This window comes from Salmo trutta, chromosome 12 (assembly GCF_901001165.1).
Source record: "Salmo trutta chromosome 12, fSalTru1.1, whole genome shotgun sequence".
NCBI classification, from domain to species: Eukaryota; Metazoa; Chordata; class Actinopteri; order Salmoniformes; family Salmonidae; genus Salmo; species Salmo trutta.
The window spans coordinates 87,263,388-87,286,670 of NC_042968.1; the positions used below are offsets into that span (position 1 = coordinate 87,263,388).

General features: G+C 40.5%; 1 protein-coding gene and 2 long non-coding RNA genes across 4 annotated transcripts in view; 2 read left to right on the forward strand and 1 right to left on the reverse strand.

Annotated features, from left to right (window-relative positions):
- Positions 1-873: 873 nt before the first annotated feature.
- Positions 874-14,328, reverse strand: LOC115204597 (uncharacterized). Its single transcript, XR_003880403.1, has 2 exons — positions 11,415-14,328; positions 874-1,655 (listed from the first exon to the last, which is right to left on the reverse strand). It is a non-coding gene; the product is annotated as an uncharacterized LOC115204597 (long non-coding RNA).
- Positions 3,294-3,812, forward strand: LOC115204596 (uncharacterized). Its single transcript, XR_003880402.1, has 2 exons — positions 3,294-3,507; positions 3,717-3,812. It is a non-coding gene; the product is annotated as an uncharacterized LOC115204596 (long non-coding RNA).
- LOC115204593 (globoside alpha-1,3-N-acetylgalactosaminyltransferase 1-like) overlaps positions 6,043-23,283 on the forward strand; it is a 42,163-nt gene continuing 24,922 nt past the window's right edge. For both annotated transcript variants that reach the window (XM_029770258.1, XM_029770257.1), the window contains exon 1: positions 6,043-6,332. In XM_029770258.1, coding sequence (XP_029626118.1) covers positions 6,323-6,332 — 10 coding nt within the window. In that variant the 5' untranslated portion in view covers positions 6,043-6,322. The remainder of the gene's footprint in view (positions 6,333-23,283) is intronic.

A 23,283-nucleotide genomic window follows, 5' to 3' on the forward strand; every position in this document is an offset into this window, starting at 1 on the left:
ATAAATGTAATTTAATGTATAAAATGAGAACTGACTTAATTAATGCCTTCGCCCTCCCCCGGTACGTCCCAAAAAATGTTTTGTATGCCTCTGCAACAGTGATGTGCCAGGGAGATATGTATACTGTAGCTAAGAAACTAACACTAAGTGTATGTTGTGTAGTAAGCTGTTAGTAGCCTATGTGTCTCCCCATCAACTTAGCCTACTGTTTTGACTTGGTGGTGCACATGTAGACTATAGACTGTTTTAGAGAACTGTCATCATCGAATATTGTTCATTGAGAGCATTCATTTTCTGCTTATGAGCAGCTGTTATTTATCCTACTGTTCTGACTTGGTGTACAGGGAGAATACTGTGCTAAACGTGATGCCTGGATGAAGATGAACCCTGGAAAGACCATATATGACATTCCAGGCCTTGTCAAAAATAGCACTACCAGGTGCCACAACACCCACCAATGTACAGGCTGGGTTCAGGTGAACCAGCATTTGGCTATACAACCCTGATGTATTTCAGGAACGTGACTGCACCCTCACTTGTCACTGATTGCCCTGCTCCAGCTGACAGACTGGCCTTGCCAGCTGCCTCCCAGGTCACCTCTTCAGCCACCACTCAGACCACTGCTATCCAGCCCCACATCTCCACTGCTATCCAGCCTCGCCTATCCGGCTGCCACCCGGGCCACCTCGCCAGCCACTTCACAGGGCACCTCCACACATGTATCAGGCTATGGCTGGGAAACACCTGATTCCAACCCAGTTGACCAGGGACCAGGAAAATACAAGTGGTAGGAAGAGGAGAAAGACTGCAATTATTACCAAAACAAGCAAGCACTGGAAAAAGAGCATCAAAAAATTCAAGTGCTCAGAAGGCAAAGATATAAATTACATTTTTATTTTACCCTCTCTCAACCAAACAATAACTAGGCTAAACGTGTGTGTGCTATGTTCTTTCCAGCTGTTTTAGGCAGGACCATTTTTTTTCTGCCAAGCAAAATGTTATAATGTAATGTTGCCCTTATGGTCTCTAAGGCATTCAATAATTAGTTGCATGTCATGGTTTATGCACTTTTTCATTCTGTTACAACTAACCCAGACCATGGGGTGAATTGTAACACTTCACTCCTTGTATTTAATATAATACCATTAACTTGCAGTTTGATTTACATATAACCACACCAATTTGTAAAGGACAGATGTAGGTACTTTGTATCAAGTTTTGAATACACAAATGTAAACAATGAGAAACTGACAAAGGTGAAGTGTTACTACCATTCCTGGTCTCCCCTATACAATTACAAAGATACATACACATTACAGAGATGGACATGAACAAATGCTCAACCTCCAGATGAGTAGAAAGGTGGTTTTAAGTACAATTCTTACAAGCTTGTTTGGCTGGTTATCACTTTTCAGGAGAAGACCCAGATGCAGACAGTGTTGAAATAAAAGTATTACTAGAACGTGGCAGGCAAAACGACAGGTCAAGGGCAGGCAGAGGTCAGTAATCCAGATAAGAGTCCACAAGGTACAGAACGGCAGGCAGTCTTGGGGTCAGAGCAGGCAGGGGTTAAAAAATCCACGGGTGTGTGACAAGGCACAGATCGGCAGGCAGGCTCACGGTCAGGGCAGGTAGAATGGTCAAAATTGGGAAAACTAGAAAAAGACCAGCGCAAGGGGAAAACAGTTGGTGGGCTTGACAAACAAAATCAACTGGCAACAGACAGAGAACACAGGTATAAATACACTGGGGATGATGGGCGACACCTGGAAGGGGGTGGAGACAAAGACAGGTGAAACAGATCAGGGTGTGACACTGGTAGCTTATTCTTGGGAGCCAGGCCAACCCATTGGGGAGCCTGGCCCGGCCAATAAGAATGAGTTTAACCCCACAAAATAGATTTTATTACAGAGACAACTCCTCAGCACCCCCTCTGATGATCCAGCAAGTGAAGAAGCAGGATGTGGAGGTCCTGGGCTGGCGTGGTTACACGTGGTCTGCGATTTGTGAGGCCGGTTGGACGTACTGCCAAATTCTCAAAAATTACATTGGATGCAGCGTATGGTATAAAAATGTACATACAATTATCAAGCAACAGCTCTGGTGGACATTCCTGTAGTCAGCATGCCAATTGCACCTCCCTCAACTTGAGACATCTGTGGCATTGTGTTGTGTGACACAACTGCCTTTTATTGTCCCCAGCACAAGGTGCAGCTGTGTAATGATCATGCTGTTTAATGAGCTTTTTGATATGCCAAAACATGTCAGGTGGATGGATTATCTTGACAAAGGATAAAATGCGCACTAACACGGATGTAAACAAATTTGTGCACAGAATTTGAGCGAAATAAGGTTTTTGTGCGTTTGGAAAATTTCTGTGATTTTTTTACATTTATTTCAGCTCATGAAACATGGGACCAGCACTTCATACGTTGCGTTTATATTTTTGTTCAGTGTACATATCTACCTCAATAGCCTCGTACCCTTGCACATCGACTCAGTACTGGTACACGTATCGTTACTCATTGTGTATTTATTCTTGGTGTTTTCTTTCTATTATTTATATTTTTCTCTCTGCATTGTTGGGAAGGGCAGTAAGTAAGCATTTTACTGTCAGTCTACACCTGTTTACGAAGCATGTGACAATTAAAATTGGATTCATACAGTTAATCTCTTTCCATAATGTGTTGTGGCCGGTGATTAAAGATGTTGCTGAACTGCTGTATTTGAAGCGTCACTCCCTTCCTCCTAGTTTCCCTGATGTTGCCACGGCAATCAAGTTGTTTTTGACCATCCCTGTCACTGTTGCTTCTGAGGAGCGATTAGGGCTCTATTCCAACCGCTTTGCGGAAGACCGGCTTTACAACGTGATTGAAATTTAAAGGCGATGTTCCAGCTTTAGCGGAGACCGCCTTCACGGTAAACTCTGCATATGTTGGCTCAATCGGAAATTACCATTACATTTCTATTTCGGAATCTTTAACGCATTAGCGCTCCATATTGAATTGGGCCCTACAACTCACAAAGACCTACCTAAGAAGCATTAGGCTCTCGGTCTGATATGCGCTTTGGAACATCTGAATAAGCTCCACGTAACCTCGACCACAGTATTTATTTACCGATATCCCAATACTTTCAATCAGTTCGATGATTTGTTTTTCACGGCCTGATGCACTTTGTACAGTCACATTCTTGAAGTCCAAGAAACAAATGCTTAGCTTCCTATTACATATGGAAATTAAAAGTTTTATGTATGACTTTTTGGAGGGTTACTGTCAAAATGATTAAAACTTTTTTTTAACCTGTTGGGGCATTGATGAAAGGCGCATGTGTAACAGGGTTGGTAATGCTTCCACGTGCCTCTAAAGAAACGTATTTAATGTTCAAGCATTCTTATTGGTTGGTTCAATTCCCATGACAATAAGGCGTTTTGTTATTGGCCCCGCTTGCACAAAGGGGGAGATCGCGAAGGTCAGGTCTCCCCAGTATGAAAATGTGATGCAACGGGTAGGTCACGTTCTGAATACTGTATTCTATTTTAATATTTTACAGTGTGTACAAGTTAGCTGTACATTTCTGGTTTATACATGTTAGGGATTGAGGGGCTTTCTGGGATGTGCTTTGGGATATGATTGCTGTATATAAGTGTTAGCTAGCATGCACCGACGTAGTGGTCACATAAGCCCACTGCTAACACAGTTGTCTTCATGCTACAGCTTTTGCCATCGACAGCCATCAACATCATTAATCCCTGCACAACTAACGTGCTGCTTCCTATTTAACTACAGATAATAAATAATGCTCAACTGGGACCGCTGGTTGAGGTGATTTTCTTTGAACAAAACACTGGAGAGTACGATTAACATCTGTTACACACGGATACACAGATGTCTGGGCTCCCTCGCACCAGTACACCAGTTCCCAGTTAAATGTTCTTTACTGTGAAGTGGTACCACTACCATATACAACTTAGTCTTAATATAAGACATAGTCTGCGGTCCAAACACTTAAAAGACATACCCTATCCCCTCAGCCCTCAATTTAAGTGGACACTTCTGATGACGTGTCGTGACTTCTGACGAGGGAGTCCTAATAACATTTACATTTACGTCATTTAGCAGATGCTCTTATCCAGAGCGACTTACAAATTGGTGCATTCACATTATGATATCCAGTGGAACAACCACTTTTACTCCCTCAAATAATACTTTTAAGATTAATTGGATAAAACAATTCGTAAGAAGCCCCACTTCTATGTGGAATTTTATTCCTCATCATGTCTTCTCTACTTTTGGTGGCCTTAACTTCATGTTGGTTTGACATAATATTGACAAAGTTCCAGTGAAACTTTCTGCTTTTCATCGGCAGGTTTTCTTGTCATGGTCCTTCATTTAGGAGCATAATTTTTCTCCACACAGATATTATATATGGAATAATCGGGATATTGTATAAAAATACTTCTTTGTTATTAGAATATTGGTTCTGAAATAATATCCTATTGGTAAGCCAACTTGTAAATGCAGAGTTTAAAAAAAACTTAGTTATAAGGAATTCTTATCCCTTTACAAGGTCCCTGTAACGCCTAAAGATTTTGTAATTGTTTTAGATGCCATTCCTTCAGGTGTTAGTTTATTATTCAGGAATGTGTCAAGACCTGAACCTCAGAGCCTACCTTCCATTGACCCTGTTGATTCATCAGTAGCAAAGATTTGTTTCTCTTTTGGTCCATTCAAAAACAGAGCGATACGAACCTTGTTTTAGCAGGATGTTGTATCTATACCTTATTGGAACGGATTTATTGATAATATTTATTGGAAAAAAGTTTGAATGTTGCCACACACATACCTACTTGTTAACAAAATTAAAGTGTCCTTTAAAATTGTTCATCAATATTATCCTGCCAACCACTATATGAAGAAGTTTAAGGAAAACAAACTCAAATTGCTCCTTTTGTAATGACCACTCAGAAACAGTGTTGCATCTTTTGGCATTGTATTCATTTAAGAAAACTGTGGCAAGACATCTGTAGATTTATAATTGAACACATTTATGAAGATCTTACACTATTGTGGAGAGATGTACTGCTTGGACTCTTTACCTATGATAGAAATAAGCTGAAACATTTTTATGTAATTAATTTCATTATTCTTTTGGCCAAATTTCATATTCACAAATGTAAATTTACAAACAAAACACCACATTTTCTTACCTTACAAAAATAAATTGAACAATATTTTAAGAGAATTAAATACTCTACTAACAAAAAAGCTGTTAGAATTCTAAGTGTATGTATGTCCCTTAAGGTCCTTGTGTAATGTGATATTGTACCCCCTAGCCAAATTATCCTTTGTATATTATTTATATATACTTGTGTTCACACATGTACTTTCTGTGTTTGTTAATTTTTTATTTTTTTTGTAAAAAATTGACGAGGAAGGAAGGATTTATAAATGGTCGGAAATTCGTCACTCATTCATTTCGCGATGATTGTGTTTTCAGCCACCGGTAGCGTGTGGGTGCTTTATATGTGCTACAGTCAATTATGAGTGCATGTCTACTTATATTAAATATATAATTATTAATATACACCTACTGTATAATAGCTAGCAAATTAATTATCTAACTAACGTTAGCCTGCCTAGCTGGAACTTCTGAAGAAGGAAAATGTTTTATTTCTACAATTTCCAAAAGCTAACCAAACAATTACTTTTTACGTAGTAGCAACATTTAACATATTTGCATTCGTTTTTACTTACACTTGTATGTTGACTTCTCCATTGATGTCGTTTTTAAGTTTTCGCAGACTTTTCTTATGGGGAGTTTCGTGCCACGAAGTGAACATAATTGTACACTCGCAAAGTCGACTAAAAACGAGGGCTGAGGGGCTTAAGTTGCAAACTTCCCTTGCTTGGCTAATCATTTGGACCGCCCTCCAAGATGGCGAGGGGGGTTCCCCAAGGGCATAAGGCGAGGGAAAGTGGACAAGGGTGTGTCTTTTTAGTGTTTGGACCGTAACCATAGATAGGCTCGCAACCATAGATAGGCTCGCATCATATAACAATATTCTTCCCTTTTGCACACTCCCCCTCGTGAATTTTAAATGAACTTTATGATGTGAGAGTTGAAGAATATAGTGGAACCTTCCTCGCACTAGTCCAATGCTTCTAAATGCGTAACGGGGCGTGAACACGTACACACTCCTGGAGACGGTGTGAGTTCAATGGAAATACCGATTTTGTATAAAGTGAGGTATAGATAGCTATATGCGCCTTTTACTATACAGACAACTTGGACCAGGTGATTCTCAGGAGCATCAGTAAAAATGATACGAAGTGAGTACAAATCAATTGAAAAATAAATATTTAATGTCCTTAGATATAGATATGATACGTTTGAGTAGATAAGTTGTGAAGAAAAGTTTGAGTTATCTATTTAATTGAAAGTATTTTATTAGATCTCTTCATGTACTGAGGTCAGTGAATAGGCTATTTCAGAAATACATGACTTAACCCTATTGACTGCTAATTGGGTATCAATAACACGTATAATATTAAATGTATATAATATATGTACATAATACAACTTAAATATTATACAAGAAAATATATTTCAGGTTTGGTGCAAATAGGAAGCACCTGGGTGTAAACCCTTCAATGAGCTACACCTGGGCGTAGAGCCTATTCTACGCTTAGTTGGGATCAGGAGTAGGGTGATACGCACAGAAAATAATAGCAATCTATATTATCTAAAGTATATAAGTCTTGTGTTAATATTTCACAAGTCGAGTTGCCTATGCGCGAGTTAATAGTAAAATAATACACTTGATTTATGCTACATATAGCATGCTAAATGTTTCTGATCAGTGATGCATTAGCAAACGAATAGATGAGCTACCTCGTACCTCCATTTATTTGCCCAGCCGGAGATCAAATAACGAAATATACAGACGAAATATTTCAGTGAAACCAAATCACATTGATTGATGAACAGACAGGTGAAGGGCTTTTGGTCGCGATAGGCTACTACGTGAGTGAATGGCAAAATAATCCACACTTGTAACAGCCTAGTAAAGATCGATGGCCAGCAACCATCATCATGAAGCGTCAAATCTCATGAACGTGCATTGTTTACACCGGATTTAGCCACGACCAGAGTCATAGTGATTTCCAAAAGTATTGGGACTGTAGGTTGGTTTCCATCCAATTGGCAACATATTTTCATGCGAATATTCTAAATTCCGCATACGTTTGTTGTTCTTGCCATTATACCACTAGTGGTGTGTTTCCACCAAATGGATTTGTTGCGGATATAAATGACGTGGCACACCCAACATGTAGCCTACCGAATAAAAATCTAAAGTTCAATGTGTTTCCGTCGCATTTTCAATTCTACTACATTAAGTAGCAAATGTGCCCACACTGGTCTTGGCACATGGCTAGAGTGCAACAGTTTGCAGATACAGTGCAGGTCTACATGATGAGATTATTGTGGATAAGTGTCAAACGGCAGTCAAGCATCGATCATCATGTCACAAGAATAAGACCCTCGATATTAATGGGAAAGGAGCATGAAGATCACCGTGCACTTTCACCACCTTCATCATAAGTATTTAATCTGTAGCCTAATAAACTGCATGGTTTCCCGAGTCATTGTGAGAGGAGCAAACACCGTGTCATCGCGTGACTCCAACTTCACTAAAATATATATTTTTATTTAACTAGGCAAAATAACAAATATATCTTAGTAAAGTTGGAGTCACAATCTCATCAACAACAAATCCATTTGGTGGAAACACACCACTAGTGGTATAATGGCAAGAACAACAAACGTATGCGGAATTTAGAATATTCGTATGAAAATATGTTGCCAATTGGATGGAAACCAACCTACAGTCCCAATACTTTTGGAAATCACGAATAGATGACTCTGGTCGTGGATAAATCTGGTGTAAACAATGCACGTTCATGAGATTTGACGCTTCATAATGATGGTAGCTGGCCAGCGACCTTAAGAACAAATTCGTATTAACAATGACGGCCTAGGAACAGTGGGTGAACTTCCTTGTTCAGGGGCAGAACGACAGATTTTTACCTTGTCAGCTCGGGAATTCGATCTAGCAACCTTTCGGTTACTGGTCCAACGCTCTAACCACTAGGCTACCTGCCGCCCCATGACGATAATTCTATCAATATTCGATGCGTGAATAAACAGTGTGCCTATTCTAAAATAATATGTAATCACCAGCGGTTGGATTGATCAGTCCATATATCATAAAGACCAGTTTTGGATGTAAAAATGCATCAGGGACCTGATTTATAATACCCCCCTAGGATCAAAGGAAAATAACCGAAATCCAATATTATTTTGTTAAATTGAAGGAAGAAGTCTGCGTCCTCTTCATTCGGAGCATAAATATTTCGAAATATTATATTTTGTCCTGAAACCCTTACAAGTAAAATCAAGATTTGTCCCTATTTGTCCTAACTCTTTTTCCACTTGAACATGTATACTTTTGGAAAATAGAATACACATCTTTTTTAATTAATTTAAAAATGTTTTATAGTAAGCATTGCCCACCCATCTGTCTCCCACCCAATAAGCATCCTTTTCAAGCAGGTGGGTATCTTCGAGCATAATTACGTCTGAATGTTTTTGTTTAAGATAATTCAATACCTTCCGTCTTTTAGAACATGAACCAAAATACGTTCACATTCTACTACGTCATTTTAATTACATTGGTCATTATGTCTGAAAGGTAGTAAACAGGGACGTCACTAAAGATTCATGGATAGGGAGGCTAAGCCTCTTTTAGGGGGGTCTGGCCATACTCCCCCAGGATTTGTTTTAAAGCCCCCAAAACGTCTTTTCATCATGTATTTTTAGAGTAACAACGGGTGTAAAATCGATCAAAATAAGGTTATTTTTGGTCAAGGTTGGCTAAAAGTATACCTGTCTCATAGTTTGTTAGACACTGATCTAATATGACTTACTTAAATTCTATCCAAATAAAGAAATTAAAGCCCACTCTGTCCCCATCCATCCAACACCAACAAAAGGCACAACAATGGCTGTACGATCTAGCCAAAATACTTTTGGGGTGTTATTTTGAGAGAGGGAGGGAAATGTGAGGACATGCAGGTTATATTATACCATTAGAAAAACATCTTTATTTAAATTTGTTGCTCAAAATTAACACAATAATTCAGACACATGGAACATCTTAAACAGTATCTAACCTCAACTAATGAGCTAAATACGATTTTAAAAACTGAAAAATAATTAGGAATAAAATCTGATAAAGTAAGATCCCAAACAAATATTACAACCTATATTACAGAACGTCTCCTCCTGCTTCTCTCTTGATGCTTATTTTGTGGGTGGACGCATCATAGTGTACCTCCTATTTTTAAAGGTGGTAAAGTGGTCAATAATACTATTGTGGCTTAGTGGCCCAAGCACTTCACCCTCAATGGACATGGCTGCAAGACTTGCAAGTCTTTTCTGACCCATTGTCTTACGCAACCAGGAGTGCAGCTGGCGCAGTGCACTAAAGGACCTTTCACAGGGGCAGCTGATCACAAGAATTGTGAGGACAACCTGAATGATTCCTTCAGAGAAGGAAACATATCATCAGCCAGGAGGTTATACACAGCAAGCATATCTTTGGGAGGACATCCAGCCTCTCTTTTCCGGGCAAGAAAGTTACTGGCCACCAACATCTCTTCTGTTTTAACATCAATACCGTAGTGCTTGGCAAACTTTGAGCAGACCTGCATCTACAGTCGAGAATCGCTGGTCAAGCTCACAAACCATCCTGTCCAAGCAGGGGAGCAACAACTCTGTTTTCATTGTTTGGGAACATGACAATTCTGTGCCTAAACCCAAGGAGGTCTCCACCACAAAATCTCCCATTTTCCTTCGTTTGCGCTTTCTTGCTGCATCTGCCTCTGGAATATTGTGAATTTCACAAAGTGCTTTGGTTCTGTCATAAAGATCTGTGGCAAATGCATCTGTGCGTTCACATACAGCTTGTTTGCCGAAACAAGCTTCTGCCAGGCCTAGTCTCTTTCTGGAGGAACTTGTGTAGTCTCTCAGTTATAGGAAGAAGGGACTGAAACATCAGTAGAAAACTTATGAAGCTTTGCTCTCAGACCAACAGCCATGGGGGATCCAATGGCAGATAGACAATCAAAAATAGCAGTTGAAGTGTCCAGGTCTTTACTTATGAACCGCAGCTGGCATGCCCAGCGAGTGTTTGAGAGCTGTACAAGTTCAGCTGATGCTATTCCAAGTTTGGACTGAGCTTCTTTGAACTTGTGGTGGTTAACTAGGGATGTACTGAAAAACGAATACACATTCTCCAAGAAAGTAAAACTCAGCAGCCTCCAAAATAGCCCTGCAAGTATGACACAACACCAAATTAAGCTCATGAGCATAGCAATGTACTTAAATTGCCTCCGGATGCAGCACTCTGAAATGTGCTTGCACACCTCCTTTGGACCCACTCATGACAGCTGCACCATCATAGGTCTGTGCAACTTTAGGCCTGCTACCCCTCTCATTTGGAACTGCTGTTGCAACTCATTTGCTATCGATTGGGCATCAAATGACTTGATTTCTGCTAGTGCTAGTAAACGCTCTTTAACTGTCCCCTCTGTCACATACCTAACACACAGAGCCAACTGTTCAGACTGCCCATCCCTGGCCTCATCTGCCATAATGGCATACATTCCAGATTTTGACATCTGAGACCATGGCGTACATAATCTCTTGAGCACAGCATTCGATCATGTCATTCTGAGTTTCTGGAAAGAGATACGTCGCATTTGATGGACTATTGTACCTTTGCAGGAAAGGATCAAACTCTTTCAAAAGCTCCATACATTCAAAAAAGCTCCCTCTATTTGTGCTTTCACTAGATTCATCATTGGCACGGATAGAGTCCCTGTCTTCCTAACATTGAGGTGACAGCAACAATTCTCCTCAGATACTCCCTTCTCTCTGCAATATTACTAGCATGGGCAGATGTTAAAATCTGAGCAATGTTCCCATGACTGCTAGTTGCCTGGTAGCTTTGCCATGCCACAACACTGTCTCTGTGTGTTTGAGCCATTTCATGTTTACCAAAGATAAACAAAGCTTTTTTTTTGCAGCCATTTTGCAGCCATTACTGACAAAATAATCAAATGTAATGTTTTTGCCAAAAACTCTACATGGAAAGCAGAAAGCTGTGTTTTTGTGAACAGAGTACTCTACCCAATTGTATTTCTCAAACCAGCAGTGCTGAAATGCCCTTTTCTGTGTACCAAAACTTTTGTGTGTGCAGCTATTCAGCTTTACTTGTCTGGGCCCAGTGTCTTTATCACCTAAATCCCTCTCATTTCTGGAAGGAGTTGCTGTAGCGGCTTAATTACTTTCTTTATCTGGATCTGTTCGCTGTTCCTCTCTCTCTGGGTATGGTTCTTGTCCCTCTTTCTCTGGGCATGCTTGCTCTCTCTCACTTATACAGCTTGCATGTTGATCTCTGCCTTGCATAGCAGCCTCTCCTTCTGCATGACCCTTTATTAAGATATCATAAATATTTATTTATGCCTAACAAAAGTAAGACATGCTGTACAAATTTAACTGAAAGCTTAAACATCTACTCGCTTTTTTTAATCACTAACCTTCATCAGACATGCTCCCTCAGCCCTGTCAGCCTCCAGCTTCTTTCCCTCATTCTTGTCTGCTGTGTTTGGAAATGCATTGTTTTTAAACTTATATTTACAATAACTCAAGGCTTAATAGGTGATTAATCAGTTTAAGTTTTAATTTGTTTGTTTGAACTGGTAAAATCTTCATTTCTCACCGGATTGGCCTTCGGCAGAGCTGCTGGCACTGCCTCTCTTGTAGAATTTCCGTATATCCATCTAACGTTAGTCATTAGCTAGCCTACAGTTGAGAAATTGAGGATAATACAATCACATTGTGATCAACACCATGTCACCTTTTCTACACATGACCTACTGATAATTGTTTTGAGTATGAAAAGATATGTGCATGATGTTACGTCATCTGTCTCATTTATAGCCTGGCACAGATAGCAAGACTACATTAAACACAACGTTAACTAGATATCATCTGTCTCATTTATAGCCTGGCACAGATAGCAAGACTACATTAAACACAACGTTAACTAGATATCATCTGTCTCATTTATAGCCTGGCACAGATAGCAAGACTACATTAAACACAACGTTAACTAGATATCATCTGTCTCATTTATAGCCTGGCACAGATAGCAAGACTACATTAAACACAACGTTAACTAGATATCATCTGTCTCATTTATAGCCTGGCACAGATAGCAAGACTACATTAAATACAACGTTAACTAGATATCATCTGTCTCATTTATAGCCTGGCACAGATAGCAAGACTACATTAAACACAACGTTAACTAGATATCATCTGTCTCATTTATAGCCTGGCACAGATAGCAAGACTACATTAAATACAACGTTAACTAGATATCATCTGTCTCATTTATAGCCTGGCACAGATAGCAAGACTACATTAAACACAACGTTAACTAGATATCATCTGTCTCATTTATAGCCTGGCACAGATAGCAAGACTACATTAAACACAACGTTAACTAGATATCATCTGTCTCATTTATAGCCTGGCACAGATAGCAAGACTACATTAAACACAACGTTAACTAGATATCATCTGTCTCATTTATAGCCTGGCACAGATAGCAAGACTACATTAAACACAACGTTAACTAGATATCATCTGTCTCATTTATAGCCTGGCACAGATAGCAAGACTACATTAAACACAACGTTAACTAGATATCATCTGTCTCATTTATAGCCTGGCACAGATAGCAAGACTACATTAAACACAACGTTAACTAGATATCATCGCCACATAACTTATATCGAATTTAAAAGACACCGTTACAGTTAGCTAGCTCGCAACGTCTGTTACACTGTAAGGCAGCCTCAAATAAAAACGTATTGGTTATCAAAGCTTTGATTATGACCAAAGTCTATAGTAGTGAATACTCTCTCTGTTCTAACTTAACACAAACTCACATCGTAGCCTGTCTGCATGAATCCGTCCTGTCAGAGCCTTTTCCTGTCCGTTTACTGTTAGCTAGCAGTCTCAAGCCACAGCAGTAGCTAACGTTAACCAAAATGTTAGCTACAAGTAGACCTAACTGTCACTAGCGAATCAAAAATAATAAATACAAAAATAAAATAAAAACAACTATCACTAGCGTGTGCAGCAGAGCCTCTGCGGCTAAAAACCCCCCTAAAATAGGCCTAGCGACGTCCCTGGTAGTAAATATATACTATGACCAAAACGTGACGACTGTTAGAATATTTTAAATCAATACCGATATCGAATCAAAGAAAGTGAACGGCTGGTAGTGCACCCCACATAGAACACTAAACTTCCCATAGAACAAATATGTCAGAAACATATCCCAACCCCACATGATACAAAAAAATAAATAATGAAAATACAAAATGAAAAAAAGTCTCCCTCCCTAAACCAGGTCTTCATCCATGTGAAGTGTCCTGAGGTCCTTCCCGAGCACTGACGCTCCAACCAGAATTTAACCAGGTTTAACCAACGCCAAATACAGACATGACCATACACATTTTGATACGACAGCGATGACATGTCATAAATGACATAGAGCAACCAAAAACATTAAACATAAATACAGGCTGATCATTATACTCGTAAAGAGAAGAGATTACCTTTCTCATGAACTGTCCAATTCCATAAAGCAGGAATGTAAGCAGAGAACAAACACCAAAGGGAGACTGGTATAAATCATAATAATGATGACATAAACTAAGTAACACTTTGGGTTGTGCCCATCACGCATGGCACGAACACACCTGTCGAGGATTATATTGACCAACTATTGCGGTTATGATAAGTGAAAACAGAATGATATGCTTGGACTATAATCGTGCTCAATCTAGTACTATAATGATATTAACTGTAAACCAGAAAGATACATTGTAGGCAGCATTCGTAGCATAAACACTCAGTGAGACAGTTACTCACAACATAGAACTTCCTATCAGTTTAGAGAAATGGTGGTCTATCCGTGATGAACCACCGCCATCATGTGGATCCTCCATAGCCCATCACACTACTCAGATTGTTTGGCCTCATTGATATCCGCGACACACTTCTTTGGGTCTCTGACTCGATGTAGTGAACCTCTCATAGTAATCCAGAACACGGCAGGTTATTGCAAGGAATATTTCAGTCCCCGTTTCATGCACTTCTCTTGATCTGAACCTACTTGGAAAAGTCAGGAAAAAACTCAACTCCACCTTTGTCCCTTTCCAGTGAAAAGTCCTAAATAATTTTTCTCTGAGCCGGACCTTCTCCCTGTCATCAGGACAGGCCGGGGGTTGCGTGGGGCTGGTACTGGGCGCCATGTCTTCGGTGTCCGGTGTGTCCTCTCAATGGTCATGTTGTTAACATCCTCTCGTGTGTCCTAAAATAAATTGCGTAAAATGTCTTTCACACAATCCACTGTATTTATGTGGATTTAAATTTTTGTGTCGTTTAGGCGGGTGTTCTTGTCCTCCATCCAATGTTGATATCCTCTCTTCGGCGTTTGTAACTTGGTTGTCGAGTGTCCACTTTTGTTTTCAGTGTGCCCACTGTATGTTTTATTTCAGCCACATCTTCGCCCACTTTCGCAATTTTCTCTTCTAGATTTTTGTTGATTTTGAGAATCTCCTTTAGAACTGGGTCATCAGGCTGTTATTCTCCGCCATTTTCCTTGCTAGCTGCAGGTAGAAACACTATTCTCGTGGTTTTCGTCTTCTGCGTTTCTAAATCGTTTTTCCATGTAACCGATATCTTGGACAATTAGTTAATTAACAAAATGTGTAACTAGGCGTTGATTAATTTGTTAAAATCGGGTTGGAGCTACACAGCCTCGTTAGTTAGCTGCTGCTCCTCTCCACATCGTCACCGGACCTCCTGTATGACTTTACTTGTAGAAAGACTAAAGACAGTTAGTTACAGACGCGCACACATTATACCCCCAAGACATGCTAACCTCTCAGCATTATAACAGGGGAGGGTAGCATTTTTGGGGGGAGGGGGTATGATATTTGTGTATCCATAACTTTCTCACTCATCAGTATTCACGATTCATTCAGGACTATCCATAATCATGGTAGCATCGATATTAATACAGAAGTGTTTAGAAACATATTATATTCTTATTTACAATAAAAGTGACTCCAAAATGACACTACACTATTTATGAAAATAATATGAAACACAAGCAAAACAAACAGCAAATGGATCTAACAAGTTTGTACAGTCATAAGCTTGATGTAATCATTGCATGCTATGAATATGGGGCCAAATACTAACCTTTTGACTACTTTAATACACAGAGTACCAGTCAAAAGTTTGGACACACCTAGAGTACTCATTCCAGGACTTTTCTTTATTTTTACTATTTTATACATTGTAGAATAATAGTGAAGACATCAAAACTATGAAATAACATATATGGAATCATGTAGTAACCAAAAAAGTGTTAACCTGTTAGGGATAGGGGGCAGTATTTACACGGCCGGATAAAAAACGTACCCGATTTAATCTAGTTACTACTCCTACCCAGTAACTAAAATATGCATATAATTATTGGCTTTGGATAGAAAACACCCTAAAGTTTCTAAAACTGTTTGAATGGTGTCTGTGAGTATAACAGAACTCATATGGCAGGCAAAAACCTGAGAAGATTCTGAACAGGAAGTGCCCTCTCTGACAAGATCTTGTTCTTCTTGTCTCTGTTTATTGAAGACTGAGGATCTTTGCTGTAACGTGACACTTCCTACGGCTCCCATAGGCTCTCAGAGCCCGGGAAACAGCTGAATGATATCGAGGCAGCCCCAGGCTGAAACACATTTGCGCTTTTGGCAAGTGGCCGATCAGAGGATAATGGGCTTAGGCGCGTGCACGAGTCGACCCCATGCTTTATTTTCTTTCGTCTATTTACCTAAACGCAGATTCCCGGTCGGAAAATTATCGCTTTTTTGTGAGGAAAAATGGCATAAAAATTTATTTTAAACAGCGGTTGACATGCTTCGAAGTACGGTAATGGAATATTTAGAATTTTTTTGTCACGAAATGCGCCGTGCTCGTAACCCTTATTTACCCTTTAGGATAGTGTCTTGAACGCACGAACAAAACGCCGCTGTTTGGATATAACTATGGATTATTTGGGACCAAACCAACATTTGTTATTGAAGTAGAAGTCCTGGGAGTGCATTCTGACGAAGAACACCAAAGGTAATCAAACTTTTCTAATAGTAAATCGGAGTTTGGTGAAGGCTAAACTTGCTGGGTGTCTAAATAGCTAGCCCTGTGATGCCGGGCTATCTACTTAGAATATTGCAAAATGTGCTTTCACCAAAAAGCTATTTTAAAATCGGACATATCGAGTGCATAGAGGAGTTCTGTATCTATAATTCTTAAAATAATTGTTATGCTTTTTGTGAACGTTTATCGTGAGTAATTTAGTAAATTGTTAGTAAATTCACCGGAAGTTTGCGGGGGGTATGCTAGTTCTGAACGTCACATGCTAATGTAAAAAGCTGGTTTTTGATATAAATATGAACTTGATTGAACAAAACATGCATGTATTGTATAACATAATGTCCTAGGTGTGTCATCTGATGAAGATCATCAAAGGTTAGTGCTGCATTTAGCTGTCTTCTGGGTTTTTGTGACATTATATGCTAGCTTGAAAAATGGGTGTCTGATTATTTCTGGCTGGGTACTCTGCTGACATAATCTAATGTTTTGCTTTCGTTGTAAAGCCTTTTTGAAATCGGACAGTGTGGTTAGATTAACGAGAGTCTTGTCTTTAAAATGCTGTAAAATAGTCATATGTTTGAGAAATTGAAGTAATAGCATTTCTAAGGTATTTGAATAACGCGCCACAGGATTCCACTGGCTGTTACGTAGGTGGGACGATTTCGTCCCGCCGACCCTAGAGAGGTTAACCTGTTGGGGCTAGGGGGCAGTATTTACACGGTCGGATAAAAAACGTACCCGATTTAATCTGGTTACTAATCCTACCCAGTAACTAGAATATGCATATACTTATTATATATGGATAGAAAACACCCTAAAGTTTCTAAAACTGTTTGAATGGTGTCTGTGAGTATAACAGAACTCATTTGGCAGGCAAAAACCTGAGAGATTCCTTTACAGGAAGTGGCCTGTCTGAGCATTTATTTGCTTTCTTTGACATCTCTTCCAAAAACTGAGGATCTCTGCTGTTACGTGACACTTCCCACGTCTCCAATGGGCTCTCAGAGCCCGGGAAAAACCTGAATGACGTAATTCAAAGCCCTGGCTGAAACACAGGAGCGCTTTTGCTAAGTGGTCTATCAGCACACAAAAGGCTTAGGCGCGTGCACTGCCCTCCCTCGCCTTTCTGTTTTTCCCTCTATTTACAGACAGGCAGATTCCCGGTCGGAATATTATCGCTTTTCTACGAGATAAATTCCATAAAAATTGATTTTAAACAGCGGTTGACATGCTTCGAAGTACGGTAATGGAATATTTAGAAATTTTTTGTCAAGTTATGCGCCATGCGCGCGACCGTGATTTACCATTCTGATAGTGTCTAGAACTCACGAACAAAACGTCGCTGATGGAACATAACGATGGATTATTTGGGACCAAACCTACATTTGTTATTGAAGTAGAAGTCCTGGGAGTGCATTCTGACGAAGAACAGGAAAGGTAAGACCATTTTTCTTATAGGAAATATGATTTTGGTGAAGGCTAAACTTGCCGGGTGTCTAAATAGCTAGCCCGTGATGGCTGGGCTATGTACTTAGAATATTGCAAAATGTGCTTCATCCGAAAAGCTATTTTAAAATCGGACATATCGAGTGCATAGAGGAGTTCTGTATCTATAATTCTTAAAATAATTGTTATGCTTTTTGTGAACGTTTATCGTGAGTAATTTAGTAAATTGTTAGTAAAATCCCCGGATGATGAGGTAGTCACTTGGAATGCATTTCAATTAACAGGTGTGCCTTGTTAATTTGTGGAATTTCTTTCCTTCTTAACCTGTCTGGGCTAGGGGCAGTATTTTCACGGCCGGATGAAAAACGTACCCAATTTAAACAGGTTACTACTCTGGCTCAGATACTAGAATATGCATATTATTAGTATATTAGCATATTATTAGATTTGGATAGAACACACTCTGAAGTTTCTAAAACTGTTTGAATGGTGTCTGTGAGTATAACAGAACTCATATGGCAGGCAAAAACCTGAGAAAAAATCCAACCAGGAAGTGGATTGTCGTTTTTCAAGACTGGGCCTATTCAGTATACAGTGACTTAGGGTTGAATTTGTACTTCCTAAGGCTTCCACTAGATGTCAACAGTCTTTAGAACGTGTTTCAGGCTTTTGCAGTCAACAGAGAGCGAACAAGACCTCCTGGAGTCTGATGACCGAGAGAATGACAGGTGACAATTACGCACGTTCATGTGAGGAGGTAGCTGTGTTCCAAAACGTTTTTCAAGACACTGGAATCGTCCTGTTGGAATATTATTGAAGTTCTAAGTTAAAAAGGCCCTAAAGATTTATGTTTTACAATGTTTGACATGTTTCAATGAACGTAAATATAACTTTTTGTCGTGAAATTTTCGGTGTGCTTCCTATATTTGGAGTAGCTTACTGAACGCGCAAACAACAAGGAGTTATTTGGACATAAATTATGGACTTTATCAAACAAAACAACATTTATTGTGGACCTGGGATTCCTGGAAGTGCCTTCTGATGAAGATCATCAAAGGTAAGTGAATATTTCTAATGCTATTTATGATTTTAGATTACTCCAAAATGGCAGGTATCTGTATTGCCTGGTGTATTTTTCTGAGCGCAGTACTCAGATTATTGCAAAGTGTGCTTTCCCCGTGAAGCTTTTTTGAAATCTGTCACAGCGGTTGCATAAAGGAGATGTTCATCCATAATTCTTTGAATAACAGTTTAATATTTTATCAACGTTTATGATGAGTATTTTTGTAAATTGTTGTGCTGATTCACCGGGAGTATTGGAGGCAAAATATTTTCTGAACGTCACGCGCCAATGTAAAATGCTGTTTTTGGATATAAATATCAACTTTATCGAACAAAACATACATGTATTGTGTAACATAATGTCCTAGGAGTGTCATCTGATGAAGATCGTCAAAGGTTAGTGCTTCATTTCGCTGTGTTTTGGTTTTATTGACACATGCCCTTGCTTGGAAAATGTCTGTGTGATTATTTTTGTCTATGTACTCTCCTAACATAATCTAATGTTTTGTTTTCGCTGTAAAGCCTTTTTGAAATCGGACAATGTGGTTACATCAAGGAGACGTGTATCTTTAAAATGGTGTAAAATAGCCGTATGTTTGAAAAAGTTGAATTATGACATTTTGTTGTTTTTCAATTTGCCGCCCTGATATTTCACTGGCTGTGTCCCGCAGGTGGGACGCTACCGTCCCACCCAGCCCATAGAAGTTACTGCGTTTGAGCCAATCAGTTGTGTTGTGACAAGGAAGGGTTGGTATTTTTGTAAATGACCAAGTCCATATTATGACAAGAACAGCTCAAATAAGCAAAGAGAAACAACAGTCCATCATTACTTTAGACATGGTCAGTCAATGTGGTAAATGTCAAGAACTTTGAAAGTTTCTTCAAGTACAGACGCAAAAATCATCAAGCGCTATGATGAAACTGGTTCTCATGAGGACCACCACAGGAAAGGAAGACCCAGAGTCTGCTGCAGAGGATAAGTTCATTAGTTACCAGCCTCAGAAATTGCAGCCCAAGTAATTGCTTCAGAGTTCAAGTAACAGACACATCTCAACATCAACTGTTCAGAGGAGACTGGTTTTTGCTTAATAATGTCATCGAAGGATATGGTCACCATTTTACAATCCTGTAACTAATTGTGCTAATGTGTACGTTTTTTTCGCGTTATTTGTAACTCATTTTGTACATAATGTTTCTGCCACCGTGTCTGATGACCGAAAATATATTTTTGATATCAGGGCAGCGATTACTCATCCCGTACTGGAGGAATTCTTATTCAACGAGTCGGACGGGAAGGATTTACTCCAGACACCCGACAAGGCCCTCATCCCCGTCATTCACAGGCGGAAAAGACGGAGGTATTGTGGACGACGGTCCCGGGTGCCTTGTAAGGATCCGTCGCCAAGAGGGTAATCTACCTTTACCATTGGTCCTATTAGCCAACTTACAATTCATCGATATTTAAATAGACGAACTACAAGCAAGTATATCCTACCAACGGGACATTAAAAACTGTAATATCTTATGGTTAACCAAGTCGTGGCCTAATGACAACATGATTAACATACAGCTGGCGGGTTTTAAGCTTTTTCGGCAGGATAGAACAGCAGCATCTGGTAAGACAAGGGGCGGCAGCCTATGCATATTTGTAAACAACAGCTTGTGCATGAAATCAAAGGAAGTCTCGAGGTTTTGCTCACCTGAGGTAGAGTATATCATGATAACCTGTAGACCACAATATTTACGAAGAGAGTGTACATCTATATTTTTAGTAGCTGTCTGTATACCACCGCAGACCGATGCTGGCACTAGGACCGCACTCAATGAGCCTTATACGGCCATAAGCAAACAGGAAAACATTTATCTAGAGGCGGTGCTCCTAGTGGCCGGGGACTTTAATGCAGGAAAACTCAAATCAGTTTTACCTAATTTCTATCAGCATGTTAAATGTGCAACCAGAGGGGAAAAAACTCTAGACCACCTTTACTCCACACATAGAGATGCGTACAAAACTCTCCCTCGCCCTCCATTTTGGCAAATCTGACCATAATTCTATTCTCCTGATTCCTGCTTACAAGCAAAAACTAAAGCAGGAAGCACCAGTGACTTGGTCAATAAGAAAGTCGTCAGATGAAGCAGATGCTAAGCTACAGGACTGTTTTGCTAGCACAGACTGGAAAATGTTCCGTGATTCTTCCGATGGCATTGAGGATTACACCACATCAGTCACTGGCTTCATCAATAAGTGCACCGATGATGTCCCCACAGTGACTGTACGTACATACCTCAACCAGAAGACATGGATTACAGGCAACATCTGCACTAAGCTAAGGGTAGAGCTGCCGCTTTCAAGGAGTGGGACTCTAACCCGGAAGCCTATAAGAAATCCCGCTATGCCCTCCGACGAACCATCAAATAGGCAAAGTGTCAATACATGACTAAAATTTAATCATACTACACCGACGCTCATCGGATGTGGCAGGGCTTGCAAAGTATTACAGACTACAAAGGGAAGCACAGCCATGAGCTGCCCAGTGACACAAACCTACCAGACGAGCTAAATTACTTCTATGCTCAATTCGTGGCAAGTAACATTGAACCATGAGAGCACCAGCTGTTCCGGACGACTGTGTGATCACGCTCTCCGTAGCCGATGTGAGTAAGACCTTTAAACAGGTCAACATTCACAAGGCTGCGGGGCCAGATGGATTACCAGGACGTGTGCTCCGGGCATGTGCTGACCAACTGTAGCCATGAAGTGCTTTGAAAGGCTGGTCATGGCCCACATCAACACCATTATCCCAGAAACCCTAGACCCACTCCAATTTGCATAATGTCCCAACAGATTCACAGATGATGCAGTCTCCATTGCACTCCACACTGCCCTTTCCCACCTGGACAAAAGGAACACCTATGTGAGAATGCTATTCATTGACTACAGCTCAGCATTCAACACCATAGTGCCCTCAAATCTCATCACTAAGCTAGGACCCTGGGACTGAACACCTCCCTCTGCAACTGGATCCTGGACTTCCTGACGTGCCGCCCCCAGGTGGTAAGGGTAGGTAGCAACACATCCGCCATACTGATCCTCAACACGGGGGTCCCTCAGGGGTGTGTGCTCAGTTCCCTCCTGTTCACTCATAACTGCATGGCCAGGCACGACTCAAACACCATCATCAAGTTTGCCGATGACACAACAGTGGTAGGCCTAATCACCGACAACAATGACACAGCCTATAGGGAGGAGGTCAGAGACCTGGTCGTGTGTTGCCAGGACAACAACCTCTCCCTCAACATGATTAAGACAAAGGAGATGATTGTTGACTACAGGACAAGGAGGACCGAGCACGCCCGATTCTCATCGACAGGGCTGTAGTAGTGCAGGTTGAGAGCTTCAAGTTCCTTGATGTCCACATCACCAACAAACTAACATGGTCCAAACACACTAAGACAGTCGTAAAGAGGGCACAACACAGCCTATTCCCCCTCAGGAAAATAAAAAGATTTGGCATGGGTCCTGAGATCCTCAAAAGGTTCTACAGCTGCACCATCGAGAGCATCCTGACTGGTTGCATCACTGTCTGGTATGGAAACTGCTCGGCCTCCGACCGCAAGGCATTACAGAGGGTAGTGCATATGGCCCAGTACATCACTGGGGCCAAGCTTTCTGCCATCTAGGACCTCTATATCAGGCGGTATCAGAGGAAGGCCCTAAAAATTGTCAAAGACTCCAGCCACCCTAGTCATAGACTGTTCTCTCTGCTACCGCACGGCAAGCGGTACCGGAGCACCAAGTTGAGGTCCAAAAGGCTTCTTGACAGCTTCTACCCCCAAGCCATAAGACAACTGAACAGCTATTACGCTGCTGCTACTTTGTTTATCATCTATGCATAGTCACTTTAACTCTACCTACATGTACATATTACCTCAACTAACCGATGCCCCCACACATTGACTCTGGTGAGGAAAGCAGTTTTGAAGAGCAACCAGGCATCCTCTACTGACGGGATGAGGTCAATATCCTTCCAGGATACCCGGGCCAGGTCGATTAGAAAGGCCTGCTCACTGAAGTGTTTTAGGGCGCGTTTGACAGTGTTGAGGGGTAGTTGTTTGACCGCGGACCCATTAAGCACGCAGGCAATGAGGCAGTGATCGCTGAGATCTTGGTTGAAGACAGCAGAGGTGTATTTAGAGGGCAAGTTGGTCAGGATGATATCTAAGAGGGTGCCCATGGTTACGGATTTAGGGTGGTACCTGGTAGGTTCCTTGATAATTTGTGTGAGATTGAGGGCATCTAGCTTAGATTGTAGGATGGCTGGGGTGTTAAGCATGTCCCAGTTTAGGTCACCTGTTATGTTCCCCAGTTTCTCCGTTGTGGGTTTGTATGTGTGTGTCTCAGGATGGTTT